This window comes from Telmatherina bonti, assembly GCF_933228915.1.
Source record: "Telmatherina bonti genome assembly, chromosome: 12".
Lineage (NCBI taxonomy): Eukaryota > Metazoa > Chordata > Actinopteri > Atheriniformes > Telmatherinidae > Telmatherina > Telmatherina bonti.
The window spans coordinates 15,528,379-15,541,324 of NC_136610.1; the positions used below are offsets into that span (position 1 = coordinate 15,528,379).

Consider the following 12,946-nt stretch of genomic DNA (forward strand, 5'->3'; position numbering starts at 1 on the left):
AAGCTCTCAGTACTTAAGGGCTCGTATTGAGAGCACAAGACCTTGGAAGTTCACAACCTGTATTAGCTAACAAACAGAGTGGATTTTAATTAAAAAACAATTCTGCCCGTCGCTGCTAACTAGACAAGGACAGTGAGATTCCTGCTTTCACACAACACAGATCTGACCTATGCAAATTTTCAATTTTTATTTGCTATTCTTATAATGCTTAGGTTCGCGCAGAGCTTATTTTTGGATAATGCAATACTGAGGAATTTGGGGTCACGAGTTTATGTACACTTTATGTTTTCTTTCCTGGGAACTATTATGTGCGCTGGGCAGCAAACTTACAAAAACAGATAAGCACATATAATAACAGAATAAATATTGCAGATTAACTGAACACAGCAGTAAGTAAAGATAATCGCTGTCCTACTTTCTGTACAAAAATGTGGCAACAATTATCTGTATAACGTATAATTTCATAAACAATCTTGGAGAAAATTCACTCAGGTAAATATCTATTAAGGAGAAATTTAGTGAATAATCCTTTAAAAATGTTCTTGTCACTTGTGACCTTGTCTTTTCGCTCCTTTATAAAATCTTGTTTAATAAATCCATTTTTCTGCAAAGGAGCATTTACTTGGATATTAAACAGACTGTGATGATAAATGCTTCATTCAAATTATACAAGGTCAAATGTGCAATCACACATGGGTGTAAAATCAAAAGTTTGACATCATTTCCATCTCTAGCCTTTTATCCCAGATCATAACATCATTGCAGATGTCAACTTCAATCCGTTTTACACATTTTAGAATCAATCATTTAGTCTTTATTCCTCAGTTTAATAATCCAAAACTGCAAAAAAGCAGATTTTTTTAATTTTTTTTTATTGTATCTGCTCTTTCTTTTAACAGTACAGCTGTTTTTTTTCCAGCTGTGGACAGTATCTCGGTTTCAAATCAAACCCTGAGGCTCTTTCCCAGTTGACTGACCGACACCGCCCATGCCTCGGCGGCCTTGCATTCCCCTCGGTTATACAACAAACTTGGGTGTCTGGAATGTCATTCCACATGCATCATCAGCCTTTCACTTTGTCAAGCCCACCATCATAGCCTCAGATCCCTCCAGCCGTCTGTGTGAAACAATGCAATGATTATTCTGTATCCTACTCTGGTATAAAGTAGTAAGATGGAGCACAGACCTTTAAGAAAGACAAAGATTAAACTCCCTGGTTATGCAAGACTTTAGATTGAGCACAGAGAAAGAGGGAGGGGGTGTGAAGTGGAGGGAGGATGACTGGAATCTCCTGAGTGTTTGGCTACAATTCTTAAGTCAATGAAAACCGCATTCTGGCTCGTGTCTCTCCAGCATCCCCTCAGGGCTGCAGCTGACCATCCAACCACCTTTCAAAGCTGAACAGAATTCCTTAGAGTAGCAGCATGGTGACACCACACGCATACCACAAACCTTTGCCCTGCCACCTCTGAAATAGCAGCTGACACCGCAGCTAAGAATGTGTGAATGACTCGTGACTTTTGCTTCCCAAAATACAACCCCACTGACATTGTGATGGCAAAATGAAGAGGGCACAGAAGAAGCGTGTTTGGAGTGAATATGACTCTGCAAGCCGGTCTCAACTTCTACGACACAACAATCAGTCATTACTGCAGCTATTCACGTAATTCCAACACAGTTTCTTTCCAGGAGGCTTTTGTTTGTGATTGAGAGTTCCCGAAAAAAGAAAAGTTGTATCTAATCCTTCAAACATGAAGAGCACACGCCCGTTACTGACAGTACGCTTGCTGACAAATCCAAAATCAGATCAAAGTCATGTTTCACATTCCAGACTTGACGGCTTTACAGCAGCCAGCTCGGGCGCCTGGAGACAAGTCAAACTTATAAGTTACAACCAAAAACTCTGGAGTTTCAAGGCAAAGCCTTAATGAGGCGTATACTCGTGTGTTTGGGTGGCAGAAGGCAGCAGTAGCAGCTGCTGCTGTGGACTGATCACTCACCCCTGACTCTCCAAACTGCTCCCAGAGTGACGCAGCCACCTGATAAGATAAGGAGGATGGTTCCTTCTAAAATATCCCTTCTGTTAGTCCAGAGAAAGTCCAACAAACACATTCCAAATTTGAAGACCTCGCTGCGACTGCGGCATATTGTCCTGTACACATTCCAGCGCTGCTGAGATTTGTGTGTGAGAAACAGGAGTGTGTGTGTGGATCAGCTTATGGCCAATGGCTCTGCCCCCTTTTCTCTTTTTCCCTCCCTCTCTCTGTGTAATGTGGTGCGTAGACGACGACCTGCATTCCAGCATACAACTCACTTCCTGCTACAGTTACAAATGAGTGAGAGGGTGGAGTGTGTGTCCTTGTGTGTGTGTGTGTGTGTGTGTGTGTCTGTGCGCGTGTGTTTATACTGTGTTAGGTGTAGACACTAAACCTTTCCATCAGAGGAGAAATTACTCACCTAATTTACAGTTTTGAGTTTAAATGGGATGATGAATGAGATTTTCTTGATTTTAAAGTGACATATTTAAAACCATAATAAAAAATATTTGCTGGGAAAGTGTTTTTTTTTTTTGTCTATCTATGATGTGTGGGCATGTTCATTCTGTGCATGCACCTCTGATCTCCTCTCTCATATTGATGAGAACTGGCTCCAAATGGACTTACTTGGTTATATAAAGGTTAACTAAAATAAATGCATTTAATGGCGTTTGCTCTATAAGTTGGAATAAACTGACTATAAGTCTATTTTAATGATTGATTGTGATGACAAAAGATATTTTAACTTTTTGAGTTAACATCTACACTTTTGTTTCTCTCATCATTTGCATGACTCTTGCTTTGAATGTGCTTAAGGTATATTGACAAGCAGCACCTGTGTGTCGGAAGAGACATACTGACGTTTACATTGCAAAGTAACTGCCTGAAGTTTATCAGTTATTCTAAATTGCTATGTTAAACTCAATAAGTCGTATCAGTCATAGAAATTTAGATGCTCATTCATGTCAGTCATGGGGCTCAGATTGTTTATTAATGTAATTAAGTCTCAGAGCCTGAGCAGATATAACCAAGATGACATATCATTGTTTGTCTGTGGAATAGAATTAGCTGACTTTATGCATCAGGAAAGATTAAGAAAAAAAAAAAAAAAGCTAACTTCCTAAAGACTAAACTTTTAAACATTTTAAACACAAATACATTATATTTAACATTAAAACGCAGTTGAAAAAAACAAAAAAAAAAACAAAAACAAATGCTGGTATAAATAAGATATAAAGTTAGCATGAGTTTAGCCTATTTAACCTCCCGTCCACCATATTTTCCCGTGAAGTAAATATAAAACTACTCCAGGCTGAGACATGTAATCATTTTTTATTTTCCCCCTTCATGGGTAACATGACAAATAAAATAAAAAAAGGAATGCTGACATGCCAGTTTTGGGGGTTTTTTTTTTTGTTTTTTTTTTTTGGTTTGTTTATTTATTTGTTTTTATGTTTCTTGTTCTGGTGCAGAATAATTTAAAGTTTTTGACACATTTTCAAGTCGGTTGATAGCTTCTTGTTTTAGGTGAGGATGCTGGTTGTCTTAATGCTGTTTAATGTAATGGAGTGTTTTCAAATGCAAACACTAAATATTTTAATGATTACTTATTTGAGTTAAAATGCACTGTAGCTGTACACTGTACAAAACAGAAAACGAAGAAAATAAAAGGAAACTTTTCCTAACTTTGTTGGCAAAATATCTTTAAAAAAAAAAATGAAAACCCCCAACAGATTATTGAAATCCTATCGGAGCTGAGCACAGGTCATTGTCAAGGAACTGGAGGTGGACTGGACGTTTACAGTTGCACAATTAGAGAATAAATGATCACCAGACTGAGTCAGCTGTCTAAACATGAGTCTGTATCAGCTGCTGTTGTCTGTCAAGCAATTGTTTGAACTGTACTGACCTTTCTTTTCTTTTTTTCCTCTTTCTCAGCAGGTCCCACACGCGCACACACAGACACAAAAATCATAAGACTGACATTATTCTGCTAAGTTGGTTGCTGATATGAGTGAATTCTGTTTATGTTTGTGCTTTTTGTTTTGTTAACCTATAAAATAGATGATGGTGATGAGAAATCTGACTCATAACCAAAATTAAAATGCTAGAAACAAGCACTCAGCAAAAAGGAGTGAGGGGAAGTGAAAGAAATTCAGGGTTAAAAAAGTTTGCATGAAACTGGAAGTTTGTACATCCACACACTGGAGTTTCAATAAAACTGTAGATGAACTATTTGCATTTTATTAACCTAAATTCATGAATAAAACTAAGCTGGTAACCTTTCTGGAGGAAACTTTAAACGGAGCACAGCAATAATATTAGTGTTAAATGTGGGTAAATAAAAAAATAAAATCCAAAAACTGAGCCCCGAAAATGCCGAAGTGACAGATGTTTAACATCTGGAAGAAAATGTCTGCAATTATCCACAGATGATGTGTGATAAGTCTCAGGAAAACTGACACAGCAGATCTCTACATATCTGACATGTTTCCAGAACACTGACCAACGGGAACTCAGAGAGCTCACATGGAGCAGACAAACATGGCAGTTGTTGCATAAATGATTTATCTGATTTCAGAAAAATCCATAAAACGCATTAAAACCAGATGCAACGTGTGCAGAAATCTCGCTTAAAAGTCTGATGGGATTCTTCATAAAATGCCATCTACTGAGTTTGCATTTTATGTAATAGGAAATGTTAATTTCCTAATTTGAACTGTTCTTTCAGGTTTTCAACACCACATATTGTAAAGACATGACAGCTTTCATGAAGTTCAAACTGAAGGATTTGGCTGCATAACACCCGATTTTCATATACAACTACAGAAAACATGCAGCACATAAAATAATAGGCTTAATATAAGAGATCCATCTGTCCATCCATCCGTCCAATCTAGCAGGAGCCTGCTGCTAATGATGTTACAAGATCCAGTGCTATCCTTTGGTTTCCTTAGACAGACTTAAAAATGGGCTTGAATGAACACTTATTATACAAGACCAATGCGGCATTGTTTTAACTGGATAGGAATAAATTGGCTTAAATTTATTATGTTTGTAAAATGCCTTGTCTGTAACTTTGTTGTAAAATGATGCTATAAAAAATAATCAATCAATCAATCAATCAAATTTTATTTATAAAGCGCTTTACAACAACCTTAGTTGACCAAAGTGCTGAACAAAGATAAAAACAAGTAAAAATATAAAATAGCAGTTCATTCGCATGTAAAAATCTCAACAGCCATAGGCTGATCTAAACAGATGAGTCTTTAGCCTGGTCTTAAACAGAGGCAGGTCCATGATGGAGAAATAAAGCTGAATTGATTGGCTATCAGATGAGAGGTAGGGTAAAATTTGAACACGCTGTCAGTCCCTCACAGTGCCAACACAGAGACAAAACGATAAACTATTCATACTTGCCATGAATCCTGGGTTTATCTTAGAAACACAAATCAATGTATCGCACATGTTTTTGGCCTGTGGCAGGAAGCTGAAGAACCCACACCGAATGTATGCATGTGTAGGACGAATATAGAACCTCTACATTGAAAGGCCTGTTTGTTCTTGACAATTAATCAGATCAGTAAATGTAACATTCAGCAAAGCACACAAGGTGTGATGGCTGCTTTATACTTGAAAGGAAAAAGAATAAAAAAAGGTCCAACTTTCATGAAAAATTCCAACTGGTTTTAAAGCTCAAAACTTACAGCAACATTAAACGTTGTTGCTGTTTTAGAACAGTGATGTTCATCCCTGGCACCTTAATCGAGTCTGTCATGAATGTTAATAATAGGTCATGGTTCAGCTGTTAGTAAACCATTCCCATCCGAACATATCTACCAGTGTATGCACCTGCGTGGTTTAAATCAACTTGTAAAGATTATTTATATGGGTTGGATTTTGTTTCACACAAGGCACAGACAGCTCTTCCTTCTTCACTTAATGACTGAGTCATTCATCTTTTCCTGGATCAGATCTCACTACGGCTACCGGGGAGGGAAACAGAGAGGGAGGAAGCACAGAGAATGATGGAGGCATATCAGATTTGCAACCTTGCTGCCAGCATTGATATGAACAGTCATTTCTAGGCATAGTCTGTCTGAAACCCAATTCCACCACATCTTTAAAAGCTTCAGGAAGTCCCACTGGACTCCATTCAGTTCTTTGTGTCACAACCAATTTCCCCTTTAAGCCATTTTGCCCTCACTAGTTTCCTCTTTATAGACTAGATGAGGCAGAGAGGTCTTTTTTCAGTGATCGGAAATGGCCTTTAATAAATAAATACATTTTTAAAAAGCCTATTATGGAGGAGCAAATAACACAATAATAGTGAGGCTCTGAAGAGCTCTCAGTAGGTTTAAAACATTTTACCTTCAACATCCTAACTCATTCATAAGCTAACACACACCTGTTCATGCAGAGTTTTCAGTAATATCCATCACCGTCATCAGATAGCTTCCACCAACACTGTACATTAACGGATCATCAAGGACCTTTTCAGCACCGTTTTCAATAACAAAACTATTGCTCAAAAAGAAAAGCTTTATTCTTCTCCTTTTCATGTCAGAAGTGAAAATGTACATTTTCATTCAGAACTGAGCGAGTTTCCTGACCCAGACGTCCTTGAAACTGGGAATCAAAAAGTGCCAGTGTGAATGTGTTATTTCAAAAACGTCTGCTTGACACCGGGGAGTAAGTCTAGCCTCTTTTTCCCACAAGGAAACACTTTTCTGCTTTTTTTTTTGTCACAAAGACATGCACCAGGAAGCTTAGACTATGTTACTATTGTTAAAAAAACTCACGTTTTAGAATGATTTTTTGAGGTTGCATCAGGTACAAACACGTTTTGGAGAAATAATCACATCAGTTTACAATGTCACATTACATGAATGCTTATATGATGGCTTGCCAGAGTGGTACCATGGGGCTTTCATTATATTATAAAGCAAAAGATGAAAATAGCTTTATCTCATTAGTGACAGTACAAATCTAAATATGTTTACTACACAGCTAACAGGATTGAATAAAAACATTAACATATGAACGACTGAAAGCTGCGCACAAACAGATTGGGTAGGAAAACCCATCAGCAGTCAGATAACAATATGCAATGATTTATTTGAGTAGTAACAGGCACTAAAAAATCATTACATTTCTATTATCAATTTGTTAGTTATTTCTCACTGAACTCAACAATTCAGTATTTCTTTTTAAGTAGTTTAAAGTTTTCAAGTTGCATTTTATTGTTTTTTTTCACACTGAATAACCCAACTACAACTAGCTGGTTAGGATAAGAGGGATACTTAAGTTTAAAATCATGCATTGTTTTTGTTTTTCAGCACTACCTTACAGCTTTGTTTTGCTTAAATGATCTGATTTACCTGCAAATTATTTGATATTGACTATTCTGAACACACACTGTGGTGAAAGGAACACATAATAGGAGGAAGTGAGGAAAACAAAGAGAGAACGTCAAAAAGCAAGAGCCAACAGTTGACTGACTTCTGCTGGCCAGAGAGAGCTCAGAGGAGAAACAGGATAAAGGAAACATGCCAATTTAGCTTTCATTAGGGGGTGCAAAAATCCTTTTGATTAAATGAGCCTGCATTCATTGTGATATGTTGACACATTTAAAACAAAAAACATTAACCTTTATTTGAACAATAATGTATATAAGTCGTGACTTATTTGTGATTTTTCACAACAAATGTGAAGATATCTCATTAACCATTAGCCAGTTCTGATAATGTCCCAAGATCAAAGTGATCCCTAATCTCTGTACAAACACCAAGGTGAATTTCGCTACTTTCTGAAAAGCTCAAATGCTGTTGATCATATTTATAATCTATCATCTTTATCTTAATCTTTATAATCTAGCATGCAGAATAAAGAAAAGTGATGACATTGAACAAAGCAGCTGGCGTTACTCTACAACAACAGAGACAATTATCAAATCCATTCTTATTTGTGCAGCAGACTGGATCCCCAGACAGGCCTCTTTGCAGCATATGCTTAGTAAACACTTTCAGTGCCTTTTGCTCTGTGGCTCTGGTCAGATATTAACTTTAATCTGCCAATACCTGCTAATCCCCCCCACCCCCACCCCCCACCCCCCACCCCCTCAGGCATCCCATACATACTTTCACCTTGGTAAAATTGAGAAGGTTATGTTTAAGAGAGGACCAGCATTTCTGGCACATTTATAGTGGAAACCGACATTTTTAAATGCCTCCCACGTTCATATGAACCCAAAGAATGACCGCTGATGCCCTCCCCTGTGCAGCCAGAACAGTTCTGCTCCACAGTGATGGCCTCCAGCTCCGAGTGGCTGTAGGTGTGTTATGCAAGCCTGATGGATAAAAAGATCATTGTTGTCAAGACGCCCACAGAGATGGTTCATGTAATGGATCTACTTGTGAAATTGCAGCTCTTTAACATTTGGGCTTTGGCTTCAGAGGTGGTGATCACTGCTGTGAGCTGATGGCCGAGAACTGAACGGTGAATTTGAATTCTTTGATAAAGGTCCCACAGATTTGACTGAATCTTGCTCCTTCTCCTTTTTAGGTATGCTAGAGTTGTATAAATAATGTGTTTATTAAATGCAGAGGTGTGAGGGTGCTGCCCTTTTAAAAGAATATGGTCGCCTCCTGGGCAACACTTTAGTTTCTCCCACTTGTGTAGCTGTAAAAGTTCTGAAGACATTTTATTTAGCTAATTGTAATGTCACACACTTTAAGTGTTGCTTATTTCTATAGTTTTATGACTAAACTGTACTCTTTTATATTTCTATAGGTGTCAAGTAGCAGCTTTTCTGTGTGAACTTTCCATGTTCTCCCCGTGTATGAATGGGTTCTCTCCAGGTACTCCAGCTTCTTCCCATGTTCGGTTAATAGGTCACTAATTTCCACCCAGGAGAGAGAGTGAACGTGAATGGTTATCTGTCTGTCTGTTTGTGTGTGTGTGTGTTGGCCTTGCAATGGACTGGCGACCTGTCCGACGGTGTACCTTGCCTCTCGCCTGCCATTTGCTGGGATTGGCGCCAGCTTCCATGCGACCCTTGCTTAACAGTCCCAGATTTAAAATCTTTGATACAAGTCAGACTCTTTGAAAGTTTTCATTAGCTTAATTGAAAGTTATGTTGCTCACAAACATAACTTTGTGTATGTCTTTGATGAAAACTTACATTGTTGGCAGATGTGGATTTCTTTGATCACAACATCAATGCAGTCAATTTCTTGGATCCAAAACAAAAAAAGAACAGGCAGGACTTTTCCCTTTTAGAAATCTTGGCCAGTATATAATCTGAGCCTTTCAGTACAAACAGCACATAATGAGTAAAAAGCCAGTTTTGTAAAAGAACTTGCTTGTTTCTTGGAATAAGTCAAACGGACGAAACGGACAACCAAACCTTCTTGAGAGCGAACAAATTACAGCTGGCACATTCGTCCCTTTGCGGTATTAAGTTTTTGTTTTCCTTTCTCCTCCTTTGCTACTGGACTCAAGATCTTGGGGAATGGCAGCTGTTTGCATCTTATTTTGAGGTCTAATCACCAAACAACACTTAAAAATGGCTAGCTATTGTACCTGCTTCTTGGAAGGAACATGGACTCCTTGATGAAAACTGAGCCAGATAAGAGGATGTACCAGCAGGTTCCAATGTCATCAGGGCTGGGAAAACAGAAAAACAAAAACAAATCAACAAAGAATCTAATGACAGTGACATTTTTATGGACAGATGTCCAGATAACACAAAAATACATTGTCACACAATTAGAGATTTGAGAAAATTCTGCAAGGTAAAAGTGTATACTTCAACTTCAAATACTTCTGAAATTTTTAACCCATTTTTGCTCTCTCAGAACAAATGTCTTCTCAAGCCGACTCTTCTCATGTTGGGATTCCATTAGAGTAGATTTGCATGAGGCTGTCAGGTAAGACCCTGGGCTCATTCATAAAAACCCCTGTTTTGTTTGGTTGGCTAACGTGTGGAACCCCGACAAAGATCAGCACTCAGTCATAAGTACAACATGAACTGGCTGCACTGAAATATCGATGGATGTACCATGAAATAGTAAAAGCAAGACACGGCCAGTTTATTTATATAGCACATGTCATCCATAATGAAACCCAATCCAAATGTAATGAGTATAATGTATTCCTGTCTGCTTTTGGATGCAGGAATGCCTTCAATACAACCCCAAAACTATTTTCCAAGAATGTGTAAATGTAATTACGCAAAAATGGCAATTGCAAACATTGTTTAAAAAGCAAATAAAATGTTTTGCGCCATCTGACAAGATTTCCTTTTCAAATTTAAACAATCACATCTACCATGTTATCCATTTTCAATTTCTAAATCAGATGATTTCAGAGGGTAACTTAAACTAAAATGTCAAAAGGTTTTGATGATTGCTTAGGAAAGAATATTTTACTAAATTCTTAGTAATTTTATTGCACTAAGATGTTTTTTTTCTTTAAATTAAACAATTGATTTAAAATATGATGATCTAAAAATTTTTTTTAATTATTTATATATTACAGATATGAGCATTTTGGAGAAAGTCATTTACGACTGTGTTTTTCTATGAGTCATGTGGTATCCACCCACATCTCTGGCCTGCTGAAACATGCAGACAAGGAAATCACAGACAGTCAACTCAGCCTGACCCTTGCATGCTGGTTGTAAGGGCTTCACTAGTAAACACACACTGCAGAGTCTATGACTGCATCCAAAAGAACCATGGGTGCTTTTACAACATTTTATCATTTGGTTACTATTGAAAAACATCATCAGTGCAAAATTTAGCATACAGATCAACAATCAAAGCATATATTTGCTAAGAAATTAATTCTACTAGCATATTGCTAAAATTAAGACAGAACTGTAATATTTAAAGAATATTCCAGATCCGAAACGCATCTCTTTTTCTTCCCTTCTCACGACGTTACTTATCCTTCAGCTGTCGCTGTTGGATAGCAGCAAGATCATCTTACACGTATGAATCCTCTGAAGTTGGCAGCATTTATGTGAGATTATCAAAACAGTCCGTTATAATAACCTACTTGAAGCTTAAACAGATTGTTGATGACGCCTTCGGCTTCATGCAATCAGCCAGAAGGCTAACAGGTCAACACAACATGTGCGATTACTGTGACACTGCTGTGCAGGTCAGTTCAAATGTCATATCATCCACTGCTTTGCAAATATTATTTGTGCACTCCTTAAACCTCTTTAGATACACATTTTACTAAAAACAATTCTTTCAGAGAATAAACTGTGACTAAACATATTAAAAATGTTGAAACCATTGTTAATCTAGAAGCGTGTTTCATGACTAGTTGACGAAATGTCACCCAACACTTCTGTCTGTAAAAAGGAAGAACAAATTTAGACAGGGAAGTATTGGTTTGTTGTGTAAAACTGATACCATCTTTATTGTTTAAGGGGAATTTAGGAATAGGTATTCCAGTAAGCATTATTCAACTAAACTTTAGATATTATCCTACAGTGACCCCGCTTTGGAGCTTGATTCCGGCACATTTTAAATGCCAACACAAGCAAAACTTTTGGCTAATTTCTGTAAAATACTAAAATACAAAAATTAAATCATCTTTACCTATTGCACCATGGTTTAAAAAAAGAAAAAAAACTAAAATTAGACCATTCTATTTTTTTTTTTTAACCTAAAGCTAAATTATCCTGTACATTTAATGCTATAAGTACAAATATTTTGTCAAACGCTGATTTTATTCTGAGGGTATATTGTTTATTTTAACTCTTATAACCGACACCAACATGCTGCTTAATTACTCTAAAGACTAATAAAGATGTGAATAACGATCCAACTTGTTTATATTGCAGGACAGCAAAGTGGATGTCCACTATTTTTTTTTTTTTTTTTTAAGAATGTAGAGAATGTTTTATAACATCCCTTTGAAAAAAATGCCATCTCCACCGATACTTATCAGTTTGCAACAGATCAGGTTTCGGCTTGATGTTCAACTGAAGTTGCAAAATCTCTTATCAGCTACAGCAGTGGCTTTACAGGAAATTTAAATGAGTGTTTCTCTGCATGGCATGTGTGTTTACTGCTAGGTGCTCTCAAACATCACCTCATCACAGTAGATGAAATGAACTCCTCAGACTGAAATTAGACCCTACACTTTAAAGAGCTTCGGTGTTAAGACAACTTGAGTGACTAAACCAAAGTGTTTCCATCTGGCCAAAGTGTGACTTTTTAATTGAAACTGAAGGGAGGGAAGAAAACAAAAATCAATGACCAGTCACACCTTAGCAATATGGGACTGGTGTGTGTTTACAGAAAGGTAAAGGTTGGGTGCTCCCACACGGACGCATAAATTCACACCTAACAACAAAGTGCCGGAGGAGTTTTATATATCATGAGGAAGCAAGTCTTACTTCTCCTTCCTTCACCTCTCAACATTTGCATTATGAACGAGACTGGATAGCACACCCTACTGACCCAAACCAACATCTCTCACTCCTTCCAAAAACACCCCTCTCCTTTAACCTTTTCCTGTAGCTCCATCCTCCATAGCTCCTCTTTGTACTTGAAAAGAGCACAGAAGAAATGTTTAATAATTAATAGCTGCCATATCCAGTTGGGGGGTGGAAAGGAGGTGGTGGGGGGGCGGGCATCTCGCATGAGGAGGAGACACCATTCCAAAAAAAAAAGTAGGAGATAGAAGACTTTTATGAACTGAGACAGCTTGACTGATCTGGGTCACGCATACTGGAAGCAATGGTTAAATGCTAAACATTAGCCGCTAAAAAACCAACCAGGGAAGCTTGTCATGGCAGAGAACCGGGTTATTAGAGCACCATAAAGATGGTGGCGCAGTGAAATGATGTAATAAAAACTGAAGTTTTAATAACAATGAATATTCTT

The 12,946-nt window shown here is 37.5% G+C and overlaps 1 protein-coding gene across 2 annotated transcripts in view; it reads right to left on the reverse strand.

The window, feature by feature from the left end:
- Window positions 1–12,946, reverse strand: part of rapgef2b (Rap guanine nucleotide exchange factor 2b) — a 97,129-nt gene that overhangs the window by 49,636 nt on the left and 34,547 nt on the right. For both annotated transcript variants that reach the window (XM_079249991.1, XM_079249990.1), the window contains exon 4: window positions 9,621–9,704. In XM_079249991.1, the coding sequence (XP_079106117.1) occupies window positions 9,621–9,704 (84 nt within the window). The remainder of the gene's footprint in view (window positions 1–9,620; window positions 9,705–12,946) is intronic.